We start from the raw sequence: 17,426 nt of genomic DNA, 5'->3' as shown, positions 1-17,426 counted from the left end.
AGAATCGGCTAAATCAACCTGAACCCTAAAAATCAAGTATTATTTGCCCGGAATTGGAATCAAAATCAGCCTATTTCGATCAGAATCGGCAATTCAATTCTGATTCCTCAATCCATGATGGAGGCTAAACTTGAGCAATCATCAATGTGCATGCAGCAACAACGGCAGACGTTAACCTTTTCTATGGTTTGGTTTCTTTTCGAGTAACCCCCCTCCACCCCAAAGAGAAACAAACCCCTCTCAGATGATGGACTGATCAGTGTTCATGATTAAAAAGGGAGCAGATAAGAAACCAAACACACTAGAATGTGAACTGTTCAGAATGAATCAATCATCAGTTCAAAGGAATTTTCACTGATTTAAGTATTATCCCTTACTTAAGGCGGTCTGCAGCAGGAGGGTTTAATATTGCATCACAGCTTCAATCTGTCTAATGACCCCAGCAGTTTTGCATTATGCACCTACAGGATGGTCCAGAGTCTAGAACATTAGAATCATAATTTGTATTCAAAATCATCAAAAAGGATTAGCACGAAATCAAATTTCCAAACAAAATTATCCCACTTGTTAGTAACAGGCATCTTTTAGCTGCCCGCGACTTATCTTAAGATTGTATAGGGAAAATACAGCCTGACAAAATTACTCATCAAACCTGAGATTGATAAAAAGGAATAGTACCATTCTGTCTTGGCTCAGAGCTATAAAAGAATTAAATCTCCAGTTGCACAGATATCTTCATGTATCACATATTTCCCTCTTATCTTTATATTTCATGGGGAAATGAAACAAATGTGACACAGTACTGTCCATTTGCTTGGGGGGGGGGGGGGGCTTGATTCCTCCGAATCCCTAAAAATGTGGTTGCGGAGAATCAAGAAACAAGGACATATATGGATACATCATCTAGAACAAGCAGCAAATATAAGAATGACTAAACCAACATCAAATACAATACACAACTTGCCAAATGGATGTGGCTGTAAGGCAAAGAAACTGGATCAGTGACCTTGTTACAAAATGGTACCCAAAAACCATAGTTGCAAGAAAATCCAATAAGCTATGAGCCCTAGCCTTGCTCCAGGTCGACTCGTTAAAATTCGACCGCCAGAAACCCTGCAATGCAAAACCAACAAATTAGTTCTTAATGAGTATTGGATCAATAAATATGGCCAAACCTTGAACCTAGATCTACATTCTGCATGGAAGCTTCTATTCGGAAATAAAATGGTTAACCTAGAATCATTTGTTCAACAAGAAGCTTCTGTGGAAGGTGTTCAGGTTGTTGGGTAAGCTAGAACGATGCACATTCTACAAGTAATACCACAGTGGGTCTCCAAAAGAGACACAGAATATCTCCATCCATCTTTACCAATTCACTCCCCCCTTTGCAACCGTCAAAAGTTTCAAAGTAAAAAGGCCCAAAGAACTAGTTACTATGTGAGTGATATGAAGAAAATAAAAGGGAAAAAGAGGTTCTGTAAGTGAAGTTTGCGGCAGAAAAAACTTAGAGAGTTTTGACTTAAAATTTGAAAAATACAATTTATCAAAGCAGGAGACTAAAAAACCTATCAGGAACTTTAGGGGGAAAAAATAGAGGAGGGGGGGGGGGGGGAAGGGAAGAATGAGAGGAAGGACAGCAGAAGGAACGCAGGAGCAAGGTATTGACAGCTCAAGTCATAAACCCGTTGCACAATGATATAAGGCACCACAAGACCATGAACAGGTTCTTGAAGGTGACCTGAATAAATCAGCATACCCAAAAAGGGCAAATGGGGCATTTGGAGCCATTGATATGTCAGGATTTTAGCACACGGGCTCAAATCATCAATCTGGACTGTCTATTGAAACATTGTCCCATGGCCTTGTATTCCAGAATCTAGAGGGAGGCCCATGCTTTCTTAACTTGTTCCCCCTGTTCAACAATCAAAATCACATCCAATATGCATATACAACGGTAGTAGGCGAGACTTGGCGTGACGGTTAAGTTGCGCTATAGCAACCTGTTGGTTGCGGGTTTAACACTTGGAAACAGCCTCTCCTGCGAAGCAGGGGCTGAGGCTGCATACATTTGCCCCTCCCAGATCCTGCAGTAGCAGGAGCCTCGTGCACTGGGACGCCCTCTTTTTTATGCATATGCAAGGGTAGCTATTGACTCAATTGGTAAAGATAATAAACATCTAATTGTGATGCATCTACAGGCAGACTGACAAGTGCTGCGTCTACATGGCAATTAAGGTAACTTGGGCCAGACTAGGAGAAAACAGCTTGGTATTGAAATCCAACAAGCAGGCATGCATGCACAAAAGCAGACACAGAAGTTTAAAAAAAAAAAAAAAAAGAAGAGGAAGCAGGCTCAATCTTTAGAATATGACAACTCAAATTGCATCTGGCATTCTGTCATTAAGCACAAAATTTGGCACAACATCATCCTTTCTACCTACTTCCCTCCACTAAAACACTAACTCACTAAGCATGGAGATCATGTCTTCTCTCAGGAAAGATTTTCTCTCATTCCCTAATATTTTTTCTTGTGTAAAAACCACGTCTGCAGGATTTAAAATCTTTAGCTAACTACAACCCAGATTGTCTTTTAGAGTCTTGTAATTTAATCTCTCCAAACCACTGTCACAGTTCCAGCAGATCCACACACACAGAGCATTGGTACAGATGAACCCCTGTTTTATTGAGCAGCTCAAAGCAGAACCTATTTGGGATCTGCTCATCATGGTTTTCTATATCAAATTAATACCTAAGAAGATAGCCAAGACAACAAGTGAAAGTCATATGGGTAGTGAAGTTTGCCAACTTCAGGAACTTCATTGGCTTCACTTAGCTGGTTGATTTGGTTTCTTTTTGAAGGAAAAGGTTGAAAAGAGGGAGGCCTGCAAAAACGGGACATATTTTCCATGTCAGGCATCCATAACTGTATGTGCATTAATCATGCATGGTACTGGTGCCCCCCCAGGTTCTCTTTCTTACATCCGGTGAAGGAAGAATTCCTGTACCCTTTTATCAAAAAAAGATCCTATACCCTCAGTAATCAGTCCCAGGTTCTAGGTCCTTCAATATATATGAATAAATACTACTAATAAAAAGCACAATGGACTGTTTCACATATACACCTTTCTATCTATAGCTTAATTATTTTATCACACCCATATAATCCAACAAAAGAATCAGTATTTTAAGTCATTTTGTATGCTTCTTTATAGTTAGTTACTTTGTCTACATAAAATCTCAAAATCATTGATACTTCAATAAGAAGCAAAATGATTTTTTTAGGTTTCCAGTTTCTATTTTGGTCATTTCATGGCTACGCATACTTTTTAAAGGTTTTAAGAATTCCAAGAAAGAGATTGGAATTTACAGTAATATTAAATAGGAGAGACAAGTTATATGACGTCTTTTATGAAATCAAGGGTATCTGTGAAATATTTCGTGGATAAAAGCTCATGTGCAGCATGGAAATACTGTAAAATCATGAAGATGACAGATATAAAAAAAGTTACCAGAAAAGACAAAAGTAGCTAAAAGAACAAGGGTCAGAAAAGATCTGGATGGCTTTGGGTAAAAAACAATCATGACTTTATCCAATGGAGAAACAGGAATCATGTACCCAATCATTTAGTTGGGATAAAGCTTTGTAGAGTTGAGATTGAAATACAATTAAAGCGAAATCAATTTTAGATAAACTTCTTGAAATGATAGAATAAGTACCACAACTAGAAGCAATAACATAATGCATCTATTAATATCAACACCAAATGGGTAGTGACGGACACTGCTTGCATTTTTTAACAAGTTCACTCTGTAGATAGATAATAAGTCCACAGACATTCACCCAAAAAAACATTAGTCCACAGACATAATCATCAAGTAGTAAATCTTTCTGATGCAAAATAAATGCGGGAGAAATAATACTAGTCATATTAGCTTCCATATTTTTATACGATGGTTCCCCTCTAAAATACTAATAAATTGGGGGGGAAAATCCATGATATGGTGAGAGATATGACAAAACATTGCAGGAAAAAATTTAGATGGATTGGTGGGTTTCTCATGTTCTGGTGGAGATTTGTCACTCCAAGGACTAATATGAACTTAATTGCAAAGGGGCTAGTAACCATGATAACTAATAAGCTATATAGAACACAGTACCGTCACTTAAGACTCAAAGAGGCCATATGGACCCACTTGTTAGTTGCTACAAACGATTTAGATTGACACCCATCATCCTCAAAATTTTTGTACCCACATCATGTAGTCATATTGATTAGAATAAACTTTTTGAAACCAGACCGGAGGAGTGTCAAGGATTTCAGTTCTTGTCTGGCCCAGTGAACAAAACACATAAGAATATTTAAAAATTAAAAAATGAGAAAAAAATACAAAAACACAAAATTAGCCAACAAATTATTTGGCATGCACAAGTTGCATGACAGTTCCAACAGACAAAGTTCAACCAACCTCCAAACCCCTTCTAAAACTATGGAATTGAACCCTTAATAAATTAAAGTCTCATCTCTTAAAGGAATTTCAATTCACCAAAGCAAAAAAAGAATAAGAAGTTATAAAACAGAAATACAAGTTGTAACTAAATTATAACCATTTACTGTAATCCATAAACAAAAAGTAATACATACTTTCTTCCGAAGCTCATTGTCAAAGTAAAAAAAACCTGATTTAAAACAAACAAAACATAACCTTTTAGGCATAACTTCATGTCTTTTTATTTACACTAGATTTGACATATAATTCTATTTCATTTCAATAAATAAAAAAAGGGAAAAGCCTGGGCACACCGCCCGCATACCGCCAGCCAGCGCCAGCTCTCTCTCTCCCCCCTCTTTGAAATGATCCCCTTGCCTCTCCCATAAAAATATTTGTAATACAAATGATAAATTTATTTTGTATACCCACAGTACCAAGTGCACTCAAAGTTATGGGATATAAAAATCTAGCCACGAGGTAAATAAAACTAACACTCTTTCAGACTATATATTCAACAAATAACAAATTATCAACTACTAAATATAATTTTCTTACTCTTTTTATAACAAAGACTAATGTGCAAGTGCAACACACATGCGATTCAACTGGTAACTAAAACATAGAAAGCAGGAAAAATGCAGCAAGTTAAATATTTTACCAGATCCCATCGATTCGATCTGCAATAATCTTTCCTTGTTTTGGAATGAGACCGGAAGTATTGAGAGACTTGAATACATGACCTGCAAAAGAGAAGCTTCAAATTAACAACAACAGTTTTGAATGAACTGCTAAGGAAAACTAGAAAGTCATCTAAACCTTTGTCATCATCAGGCTCCAGGTGGTTGACTAAACGATCAGATTCAGAATCAATATTGAGGGCTAGGTGGTCACTTGATCCCTTCCGCATTGTTCTCACATGAGCAGCAGAGGAAGCAGGAGAGATTGATTTCTTTCCAAGAGACCCCTGTACAAGCATTAGCAAGTGACACATTAAGGTTGATGCAACTTCTCTATCATGAACCATGGAACACAGAATGAGGAACCATTAAATAGATGAATTAATAATTATGGAGGCAGTGTTTAACAAATGACATGGAAGCAACCATAATGAGGCCTGATAAGCCCACAACCTCAACTCCAGTCAAGAAACACTCATTCTAACTCATTGTAGACTATACAAATCATGTTCCTCAATTTCACCCTATCTAGGTAAAGCCATATTTCAGACTTTTAGCAACATAGCATGAAAATGAAACAAGACAGGTTCAAGCTTAAATATGCATGCTGCCAACCTGAAGCACACAGAAGAATGAGTGGACAATTATTGATTACATGTGATGAGTCAATGATTGATTCTCCAATTATTAGAGTAGATGTGGAACCATGATATGGAACAACATCCTGGGTAAGTTGTTCAGGGGGAGAATGCATCAAAGGTTTGCCGGCTTCACAAGGCTACTACTATATTGAAACAATCTCTCATGCTTGGTTTGACAAATTTAGTAAGGTCATTCGTACTTATGGGTTCACGCAGCGCTTCTCTAATCATTCTGTATTTGTTCGTCAATGGGGGTCCAAGATGGTTATCCTGGTTGTGTAAGTGGATGCTATCATTATTTCTAGCAATGACTCTTCTGGGATTGAGGACCTTAAGGCATATTTGCATCGCCATTTTCAGATGAAAGCATGGTTTAAAGTATTGACTGATACAATACGATACGGACCGATACAATACGGTATCGATCAATACCGATACCATACATATTGATACATATTTTTTTTTATAAAATAGTATGTCTCGATTGGTATCATATTGTATCAGCTGATACAGACTAATACGATACGATACAGACCGATATGTAACAATACTTATGATACGTACATTAAAGGTTTTGTGGGAGTATTGATACGTATTAGTATTTATCGGCCGATACGGCTCGATACAAACCAATACAGCTCGATACATACCGATACGGTAGATACCAACCGAAACATGTTGATATGGCAATTAAAGGTCCACGTGACTACCAAACTATGATTTTGTTTTTGAGATAAGAGATTGCAGGAGATTTCACAGAAAAAAGGTAGGTTTCAGAAAAAACTTGATCTTTGTGTTTAAATCATGGGTTTTTATCCTATTTTTGGCTGTATACCGATAGATTTAAATAAAAATAAGTTTGTTATCAAACTTGATCATTTGCAAGGATTTGTACTCAAATCAATGAAAGTCTCTTGTCTCGTTATACGTTGTTCTCCATTTTAGTGTTTATGCATTACACATGTTAGATATTGCTTATTTATATTGTTTTGTGCTCCAAAAGTGTATTTCCATGTGTATCTTGACCATTTCTGTGCGTGTCTTTAGCGTACGATACGTATACCTGATACGGTACGATACGATACGTCTCTTAAAATCACCCTTCCGATATGATACCCAATACCAATACTTTAAACCTTGGATGAAAGATTTGGGAATGCTTAGTTTTTTTCTTGGGTATTGAAAAGTCAGTTCGTCTCAGAGGAAGTATGTGCTTGATCTTCCGAGACAGGGATGTGAGGCTCTAAGCCTGTTGATACTCCTATGGATCCTCATCTGAAGCTTGGAGCCTGTGATAACAAAGGCTTTACGGATAAACATCAACAAATGCTATTTATTTGAAGACTTATTTATCTAACCATTACATTGTCCGTGGGTGTGATTAGTCAGTTCATGGAAACACCTAAACAAGCTAACTGGGAGACCACCGTCGTATTTTGAGGTATCTCAAAGATGCTCCTGGGAAAGGTTGTGTTTATCGGCATCATGGTCATACTGATATTATAAGTTACTTTGATGCTCACTGGGTTAGTGGAAATCTTGTGACCTAGAGGAGTATAACAAGCAGACCATAGTGGTTCGGTTTATTACAAAGGCTGAATACAATGCCATGGTGCATACGAAAGCTGAAATGATGCGGCTGAAGTCTCTCACTCAAGAGTCGGGGTTTTCAATTGCTAAACTAATGAAGATGTATTGTGCTAATCAAGCTGTGATTTATATTGCCAGTAATCATGTTTTTCATGAGAGGACTAAGCATATTGAAGTTGTCTATCATTTTGTGAGAAATGTGTTTATGCAGAAGCTGATTTATACTTTGTTTATGACCTTAGGGGATCAACTTGGCGATATGTTCACTAAGGCGTTGTTAGGGCCTGTGTTTTTTAGTGGTTGTTAGTTGTTACAAACTGGGTATGGGAGATATATATACTATAGCTTGAGGAGGAATGTTAGGATAATGTTAAATGGGATAGTGTACCTTGGGATAATGCTGAGTAGTTGAGTTGTAATTAGTTTGTTATTTCCGCTTTTAGTTATTTCCTTCTATTGTAATGAGACTCAGACTCTTAGTTGGTTTCCTACTAAGAGTTGGTTACTTGGTAATGTAGGAAGGGGCTGGTCCATGATAGAGGTATTCAATGCCTATCGTGTTCCAGCTCTCTCTCCCTCTTCTCCATTTCCATCGTTTCAAAAAGGACGAATAAGAAGGTTTATAAGAAATTTCTCAGCTCCAGGCAATCTTCCATGACTTACCTGATAGGAAAAGTTCAATGAAAATATCATTATCAACGTACTGCAACTTTTCCCTACCATGAACAGTTTGGCATGGTATCTTCCATGACTTACCCAGATCTAGTGGTCAAGTAGACCAGAACTGGATGCCTCCATGGTTCAAAGTCCCCCAAAAACTAGATGAGGGCCAAATCTGCATCTAACCAACCAATTTTCAGTTTTCTTATAACCAGGTTGTTTTGTCTTTTTTCGTTCTTTTTTTTCCAATGATTTTTTTATAAATAGGTTTGACAGTCAAAAAGACTCAAAACTGACTTAGACCGTGTCAGATGAAACCAAGCACTAACGGTTTGGTTGGGTCCAACAATTGCATTTTACCAGAACCATGTGATGCAGCCATCACCAAAAGAGGCTTATTTTGATGGGAATAAGTCACTTTTATGGACCTAACGTAGGGGTACATAGGTTGCATACGGATTAGCTCTATACTTTATTTATTTATTTTTTGGGGTTTTGTGTTGAACCACTGGTCCAATTTAAGTGATTTTAGTAGTTTTCTTTTAAGTGTTTAGTGGGGCTGGATTAGGACTCTGTTTTGAGTCTATTTCCGTTTCCTAGTCAGTTTAAGTTACCTAATAAGTTAAGGATTGGGTTAGGCCTTTCCTTTTTAGTGTAGGAGTCTATTTTTGAGTCTTTTATATAAGGTTGTAAGGGGGGCAAGTATTGAAGACGAATTTTGATATTAATGAAAGCTTTTGCTGCTCTTCTTGGCTTGTGTTTGATCAAGGCTGGTGGGATTGGTGTTTGATCCGATTGATACCTTGCGGTGGGAAGCCTGGATGATTTTTTTTTTTTTTGGAATAGGGAGCTTAATATATATTTTGTATAGAGGGGGGGGGGATCGAACCGGGGAGGGGATAAGGTACCAGCCAGGAGACTCGAACTCGAGACCTCCTGGTGAGCATGGGCATGAAGTGCACCACAGCTCACCAACTGAGCTAGGCAGTTGTTGGTGGGATTGGTGTTTGATCCAATCAACACCTTGCGGTGTGAAGCCCGGGCGGTTTTTTGAAGCTTTCTTTCAATTCTTTGAAGATCTCCTTCAAGTTCAAGATCAAGATTCAAGATTTATTCAAGATCCTCTAACCAACTGAGCTGCCCTTGCAACAATAGTAAGTTTGAATCATCCCATCAATACCCATTCTTCTCCTAATCCTCCAAACCACCCCAAAACCCTAATTTTCCCAGCCATCTCTTGAAACCATCCCATCTCCCAAAATTCTTAACAACACCTTCACATAATTGGATCGAGTATTCTCCTGCCCAATTGGAATATTTGAACCAAGCTATTTTCCCATTACCCCATTCAAACCCTAACATCCCACCTATTTCTAGAGATCATCCCATTACCCAAATTCTTCACAGACCAATCCAACCATCAGAAACACACCATAGTTGAATCAAATTTCATCCCTACACTAGGAATAATCGATCCAAACCCTAGCCCCAAATTCCCATCCTAAGCCCTAGATTCCCCTCTTTTCCTCTTTTCCAAAACCCGAAACCCTAAACCTAAGTTGCTGCCCATTCAAATTTACACACTTCCATCCATCAAAACATCTCAGGACCTTCACTGATAGACTCCCCTACCTTGACTTGACATAACCATAAAATCAAACCCTAACCCTAACCAAAGCCTAACCCTAATTTTGACCTATTCGGACTACCTATTCATATCAGATCCTGGTTTACTGGCTCCTAGTTGGTCTCCTACCAATGTAGGATTACATTACCATGGATCACTTTTATTCACCTTATTATATAAAACAGTCGAGCAGTAGTAGAAAGGTCGTAATATGGGAAACAGAAAAGGAAAAAACAAAAGATGATTTTTCCTTCCACACATCAATGTGCCACTCACACATCTAACATCAATTGCATGCATTGAAGCTAATAGTTTAAGTCCTCCAAAGACAAGGGGTAAATTATTGAAACACATCAAATTAAGAAAACAGAAAATGCAACCATCTCTGTCTCTCTCTCAATCTTGGCAGTCTGAAGAAACTGATGATAATATAACAAGGAAAAAGAAACAACAGAAAAGAACATAGAAGAACAAAGTTTACCACATCTTCAATTTCAGATATCTCTGATGCATTTGCTGATGATGGTGCCTCATAGATGCTCCTTTCCTGCACCGTCTCTGGCATAGCAGGCCTCCCATGAATTGCATCTTCAAGTAATTTAACCTTGTTTGACAATTCATCTACAACCTTTTGGCTCCCAAGCAACTTGGCACTCAGCTCCTGGGCATTTGTCTTTGAGCTTTCAGAATCCACAATGATGGCCGTAACTAGCTTTTCTAGTACTTGTAAGAGTCCCCTTGCACCAATAAGTTTCTTGTCTTCAACTAAATCATTTCCTCCCAATTTCTGAATAAATTTCTCCAAACTCAATGCTATCTCAGTTAACTCAGACTTCAACTTCTCTGAGTCTTGGTTGTTACTAAAATGATTTTCAGCTTCCATCTTCAGATTGTCAATTTCATGAACCTGTGTCTCAAGACTAGACTGCAGCTCTTCTTTTTCATGATATAATAGGTTCATCTGATGCTGTAATTCAGCAACACCGTCGATAATGTTAAAGAGCTTGTTGACAGGATCTGAACTATGCAATTGAGGGTTCTCCTGTTCTGACCCTTTGAAAGGGATTTCAATCCGATTTATTTTTTCAAAGAGAGTTTTCAATTGGTCTTCTGGTAACAGATGTGCATCTGCCTCTGGAAAGCCAAAGATGAACAAAAAGGTCAATAAACGATAAAATCAAGGAGTAACACCTAAAGTATAAATGCTCTGAAAGATTGAGACAAAAGAGACTACCTTCTCTCATAGTTAAAGCACAGTTCCGCGTTGAGAGCTCAGCTTCTTTTCCCCTCAAATCCTTTTCCTTGGCCTCATAATCCTCTAGTTTATGCCGCATCTCACTGCAATCATTTTGTAGGGCTTTTAAATCACTCTCTAACAGAGAAGCCTTGTCATGATTTAGGTCCCTTTCTTGCATAGCATTTTCAAAGGCTAGCCTCATTTCCTTCAGACCATTTTGCAAATCTTCAATGGTTTTTAGCAGAACATTCTTCATGTTCTCAAACTGTCTAGTTTGATTTCGAATTTTTTTTGCAGTCAATAACAAATTTTCTGGCTCCTTAACATGTTCTTTGGCATCAACTCCTTCCTGTTGTTTGTGCACTGCATCTCCATCACTTTCTCTCGCTTCATGGTACAATTTTTCTAGTTCTGGAATGGAGCTCAGATCCAGTAGATTGTTGTCAAACTGCAGTTGATTTGTAGCATCTCTGCATGTCGACAGTAGCATAGCTATTTCATTCTCTAATGTACAAATCACAATCTCTTGTGACTCTTTATAAGATTCTAAATCCCTTACTTTTCCATTCAACGAATCCATGTGCTGAAGCATGTCAATGACATCGTCTCTTGTTGCTCGTAATGCACTTATAAGGAATGCAATAAGTTCATCCATTGAACTAGAAAAACCTTCAAACTTGTCTGCAAGAAGTTTGTTTTTCATACTGAATCCTTCTACAGCCTTTGTCAAACATGTAGAGATATTCTCAAGGTCCACTGCTCTTGTCTCACTATTAACCATCGTACCATTTGGCATACTGTCAAGGTTTGCTGAAGATAGCTTTGCCATATATGGATCTTCCTGGCAAATAAAAAAAAACTGTTAAATTGATCAAATGGAAACCTTTTATAATTCACATGAGCCTTAGCTAAAACCCTGTATATCATGTTGAGATACTCGACAACAAAATTCCAGATCATGGTCAAATATGCTAATCGCAATGTCCCAAAGCATCTTTCTTAAAATTTCAATAAACAGCTGCAGCTGTTAATAAATAATAATGTAATGTGAACCATTAAACACCAATTTAATAGGGGTAATCAATGTAGAACTTTAATTAATGCAACCACACAAAAACCTGACCATGCATGTTTGTGAGCACTTGCAGAGTGTATAAAATATGTTCTTTCAACCTCAGTAATCCATAGTCATCCACTGCATCTATTATAAGCAAAACTGAGGAGTACCTCCACCTTTGCTAACAAAATATAAGGTGGTACATGGTTGAGATGATGGATTCCTTCATTATCTGTCTGGACTATTGATTTGTTAGGTTAGGAGCAGAAATAGTTCTAGTCATTGGGAGAAGCACAGGAGACGGAATATGTATCATATCAACACATGTCAAACATGTAGTTAATACCAAAGAGTAACTACTTTAACGTTGCTAACTACTATAGGGGAAAAACTTTTGGTAATTACCTCATTACCAGGGGGTGGATGCTGAAATTCTATACTCTTTGCAACAAGCTGATCATGTATCTCTCCAAGAAGATGGGCCATATCTTCTAGGCTCTCAATTTTTTTCTTAAATCCTTTTGTCAGTGAGGACATTAAAGATTCATCTTTCATAAGCGTTTGAAGATTATTAACTTGATCTAAGAGCTGCAAAGAACGGCTTTCTAAGCTGCCGTGAGTTCCAGCCAACTCTTCCATGCATGCAGTTAACTTGTCATTTAGAGTTATTACCTCCTGTTCTGCAGTTTTCTTTTCATCAACAATAACAGAATGACTGCTCTCTGCTTGTGACAAGGCATCCTGCAATGAATTAAGAGTTATGTAAGCTTCTGAGAGTTTGCTAGCCTGAGAAGCAGCTTCCTCCTTGACTTTCTCTAGCTCTTTCTCCAAACAAGCTCTACCATACCCTGCACTGTCCTTTTCTTTGGCAAGAGTGGAAACATTCTTCTCCACTTCAGATAATGCATCTTCTAGTGACCTTATGGTAATGTTGGCCTCTGCTAACTTGCTGGCCTGAGATAGAGCTTCTTCTTTCACTTTCTCTAGCTCTATCTCTGCAGAAGTTTTAGCATTCTCAGCCATTGATAATGCATCTTCCATTGACTTAATAGTTGCACATGCCTCTGCAAACTTACTAGCCTGGCTACTGGCCTCCTCTATTGCTCTCTCCAGTTCTTGTTCCATGTCAATCTTACGGGCTTCTATGTCTTTCTTTTCTTCCGCAAATAGAGAGACATTATTCTCTGCCAGTGACAATGCATCTTCCAGTGATTTTATAGTTGTGTCAGCCTCTGCAAATTTGCTACCCAGAGAACTGGCTTCCTCTTTTACTTTCTCCAACTCTTGCTCTAAACAAGTCTTATCAGCATGATACTCATGGAAGTACTTCGCAAGCCATTTCACCTTTTCAACAGGCTCCTCAAAAGCTGCATCAACTGGAAGAACAATACCATGCATACACTCAATTACCCCCTGTAACACGTTATTGCTCTCTACCAAGAATTGTTCGAGTTGATCCCTTTTATCTTTCATAGCACCAAGATCAGATTCAAGTTCTGAAATGCACTTCAGATCCCCAGACAAACTATTAATCTGATCTCTGCAGTCTCTTACTACATATTCTTGCTGCTGCAGCTCGAGCTTTAATTTCTCAATTTCTGTATCCTTTTCTTGCAGAGAATGTTTCAGGCCTTCCCTCTCTTGCTCAAGTTGATCCCTTAGATCTTTCATGGCACCAAGATCGGATTCTAGTGCTGTGATACGTTCTATATCACCTGACAATCTATTAATCTGATCTCTGCAATCCCTTAATACATTGTCTTGCTGCTGCAACTCAAGCTTTAACTTTTCAATCTCTGTATCTTTTTCATGTACAGAATGTTTCAAGCCTTTCTGCTCTTGAACTAGTCCCTTCCCCTTTTTTACAGCAGTTGACAACTTTTCCTTAAGTAGAGAAGATCTCTCTTCTGATCGTTGAAGATCTTTTTGCAGTGAATCTCTTTCACCTTTCAATGCAGCAATTTCTTGAGATGCTCTTGTTATTTCATTTGACAGATTAGTCATCTCCGATCTGTCTAGCTCTTCTTCTAGTATTTTCTCACAAAGCGTCAATTCTTGATGCTTTACGTACAACAAACTTTGAATAATTTCAAACTTCCCCACCTCAACATGAGAAGACTCAAAAGAGGCATTAACTTGTTCTCTGATCTTCGCAATGCAATTTTCTATGATCAAAACCATGTCAGAGGAAGATTCATTGGTTGTCCCTTGATTGTCTATTATGATTCCAGAAGCTGATTGAATCATTCTCATCATCTGATCCTTCTCAGATGAGACCCGATACACCTTTTCAACGATCCCTTCATATTTGTGCATCAGATTTTCCAGGCCCACCTGAAGAGAATCCTTTTCCTGCTTTTCTGCTGAAAGAGATTCAGTTAACCGGTCAATCTCATTATGTGCTTCCAACAATTCTGACTCACGTGCAGCAATAAGTCCCTGGGTTTTAGCACTCTCATCTTGCAACTTGATGATATCATCTTTAGCCTCGGAAAAGGAATCCCAAAGCCAGTTGACTTGAGATTCAAGATCAGAAGATATTGTTTCTGGCAGGTCAATTGAAGAGAAGGCATCTTTCAGTCTGTGGAATTCCAAGGAAACATTCTCTAATATATTTCTTCGATCCAAAATCCATCTAATTATGTCTACAGTATCCAGGGGCTGCAAACCCTCAGGCATGTCTATTTGAGAGAGAACTTCTTGAATTTCCTTAAGAACCATGTCTCTTTGTGATAAAGATTCCCGAAGGGAAGCCACCAAATTTTGGCTTTTGACCAACTCCTCCATACTGACTTCAGCAGCCTCTAGGGCATTTGATTTCTCTTGTAGCTGAAGCGAACAATTTTCAAGCTCACTTGTTTTCTCAGCTAGAGATTGCTTCAACAAATCCCTCTGCTGAACCAAAGCCTTACCTTTTGTGACAGCCATGGTAAGCTTTTCTTTGGTAGTGTTGTACCTGAACTTTTCTTGCTCAAGTTCTGTCTTGATTTTGCTTACTTCTGCATTGAACTCTTCGAACTTTTCTTTTTCCTTGCTTAATTGCTCCAACAAAGTATTATTCTCATTTTCAATTTGATTCAATTTCTCAAGAAAATCTATTTCCTTCCTTTTAGATTCAAGCAAGGCATCACGAGTTATACCAAAAATAGCTCCAAATTCTTTCTCTTCAGGAATTCCAACATCCAACTTGACGTCTGCCAAACACTGCTTAAGTTGGTCAATTTCAAAAAGGAACCTGTTATTGTTCTCAATCATCACAAACATGCCCTTCTCAACACAAGATATTTTCCCATCAAGAGAGTCATCCAACAAATCATCCTCCTGAAGTAATGTGGATAGAGAAGCTACCAGCCTGTTCATGACACCCTGGACATGCTGGTCCCTTTCAAGCTGAACCTCAGATTGTTGTTTTAAAGATTGAAGCCACATATTCTGAAGCGACCCCAAATACGAAAAAACAATGTCAAGGGATACTGATAGCTCAGTACTTGTTGCACTAAGGTCTTCAATCTCTTGATCCTTCTTGAAAAGAACGGCTTTTAGCTCTCTCATTGTGCCCTCAGTAAGTAGCCGTTCATCTAGCGCCCCTTTTAGAAGCAGGATAAACTTGGAGCAGTCACCAACCATTATTTGCAATGCGGAGTTTGAAACCTGAGGCATGTCCACGCTATCTCCTGTGTCTGCTCGAGGAAAAGAACCAAAGAAAGATTTGTTGTTATCATCAAGCAAAGGATGCTGACAAGTCAGACCTTCAAGCTGGTGGTGAATATTAGCAAGTTCTCTCGTAAACAACTCTTGCTCTTCCTGGATGACAAGCACAGAGTCTAATAAGAATCAAATTAGCAGTAAAAATAATGCAATCCATAATTAGGTACCTTATATTGCTGTTCCATGATTTCTTTCTCACCAACAACTTTGTCTAACAAAGCCCGCAAACGTGCCAGTTCATCCATCAAGCGATTATCTTCTCCCACGTCCTCCACCGCCTGATTACCTTCTCCCTCGTCCTCCACCACCTGAAATGGAGTTTCATGGATATCCAGCTTCTTCAGAGGACTCTCCAGGGTGTCAGCGACAGTCACGGGTTCGTCCGTATTTCTCCCAGAATAAACAGTTAGTTCGTCAGGCGCATCAACAAACATGTCTTCCTTCCCTGCATCCTCATTGAGGTTGCCTTCGCCCTGAGTTTTGACATTTCTTAGCGGAGGAGAAATACATTTATTATAATAAAGAGTGAAAGTTTCATTTTCAGAGAAGGAGGAGGGTGGGGGCGCATGAAATCGGATTAAGAGTTGTAAAAAAGACATGAAGAATTGAGAGTTCCAATGTATGATTGTATCCGTACCTGATCAACAGGGGAATCCTTGTCAACTACCGTAATTTGTTCCGTCTCAGGCGTGAATCCCTCACCCCTCGAGGATTTATCCTCGACAGGAATTTCGTTTCCATTAGCATTCGCTGTTTCACTGTCAAAGACCACAGCTACCTGCTGAGTATCAGAAGCATGTTCAGTTTGGGGGCTTGATTCTTCCTCAGGTGAAGCAGGCATTTGAGCTATGAGGTTGTGCTGGTTCTCAGATGATTTTACCGAATAGCCATCCCCATCAGCGCCCTCTGATATCTCAACAGAACAGCTTGCAGCATCGCCGGACAACAACCCTGGATCTGGAGAGGCAGCAGTTTCCGCAGAAAGCTCTGCAGATCCAGTACCTCCATCGTTCCCATCGAACCCTTGGCTTCCAGTTGGCGGAGAGCCTGGAGATTCTAAGACATGTTCTGAAGCATAATTCTCAGAATTTTCAGACATGTCGACCAAACATACTCGGATTGCACTTCCAAATTAGAAAATTAACCAGATCTCCTCGCGAAACCCTAGATTTTGTAGCCTGTTCGCGCTCGGATTACCACCTCGAAAGCGGTGAAGACTGAAAAAGCTCTCCGAGGAAGAACAACCAAGTTAGTACAGATTAACAACAATAACTAGACCCTCTACAGTGTACAATAAGAAAATGTGAGAAACTGAAAGACGAGGAAAGAGTTGGGTCACCTTGTAAGTTGTAACAGAAAAAACCGTCAATTTTCTTCGAGTGATCGATGAGATCGCCTTTACATTCAGTTGTTTATGAATTATGTCTGGTCCCGAGTCCCGATTCCTGAAACGAAACGAAACGAAATATCGACCACCATCCCCCTGTGTCGGTCTGTATTGGTCCAGTATACGATCACAAATTCACTTTTTAAACCTAAAATCTAGGGTTCAGAGCCTTTTCACCAATTCCATATCGGTCGGTCATGGCCGATACCGATATGTATTTATCGACTTATATTGATACCTACAACTGTGATCGGAAAAATCAAAGATGGCTGTTGGAAGGGCACCTAGGCTGTTTACTAGTTTAGCAAAACTCTCTAGTCTATTATCAAGTTTTACTCTAGAAAGAATGAT

The 17,426-nt window shown here is 38.8% G+C and overlaps 1 protein-coding gene across 2 annotated transcripts; it reads right to left on the bottom strand.

Annotated features, from left to right (window-relative positions):
• Positions 1–639: 639 nt before the first annotated feature.
• Positions 640–16,958, bottom strand: LOC122670433 (putative leucine-rich repeat-containing protein DDB_G0290503). Of its 2 annotated transcripts, XM_043867308.1 has the most exons (9): positions 15,997–16,958; positions 15,856–15,966; positions 12,653–15,784; positions 12,386–12,568; positions 10,921–11,764; positions 10,168–10,820; positions 5,308–5,455; positions 5,150–5,231; positions 640–1,113 (listed from the first exon to the last, which is right to left on the bottom strand). In XM_043867308.1, exons 1-9 carry the CDS (start codon positions 16,285–16,287, stop codon positions 1,011–1,013), a joined length of 5,547 nt encoding a protein of 1,848 aa, XP_043723243.1. In that variant the 5' UTR covers positions 16,288–16,958; the 3' UTR covers positions 640–1,010. The 2 variants fall into 2 exon arrangements, with proteins under 2 accessions (XP_043723243.1, XP_043723242.1); XM_043867307.1 differs by having other exon boundaries at positions 12,386–15,784.
• Between the last annotated feature and the right edge of the window lie 468 nt (positions 16,959–17,426).

Source organism: Telopea speciosissima, chromosome 8 (assembly GCF_018873765.1).
Source record: "Telopea speciosissima isolate NSW1024214 ecotype Mountain lineage chromosome 8, Tspe_v1, whole genome shotgun sequence".
Lineage (NCBI taxonomy): Eukaryota > Viridiplantae > Streptophyta > Magnoliopsida > Proteales > Proteaceae > Telopea > Telopea speciosissima.
This window is presented reverse-complemented; position numbering and strand designations above follow the sequence as displayed.

Bases quoted from the DNA above. Each gene is read 5' to 3' on its own strand.
- LOC122670433 (XM_043867307.1), bottom strand. From the start codon at position 16,287: ATGTCTTTTTTACAACTCTTAATCCGATTTCATGCGCCCCCACCCTCC. The intron at 10,821-10,920 runs GTAGTCTCTTTT...TTGGCTTTCCAG, and splicing joins TGCTTTAACTATGAGAGAAG to AGGCAGATGCACATCTGTTA. The intron at 5,232-5,307 runs GTTTAGATGACT...TCTCTTTTGCAG, and splicing joins GGAGCCTGATGATGACAAAG to GTCATGTATTCAAGTCTCTC.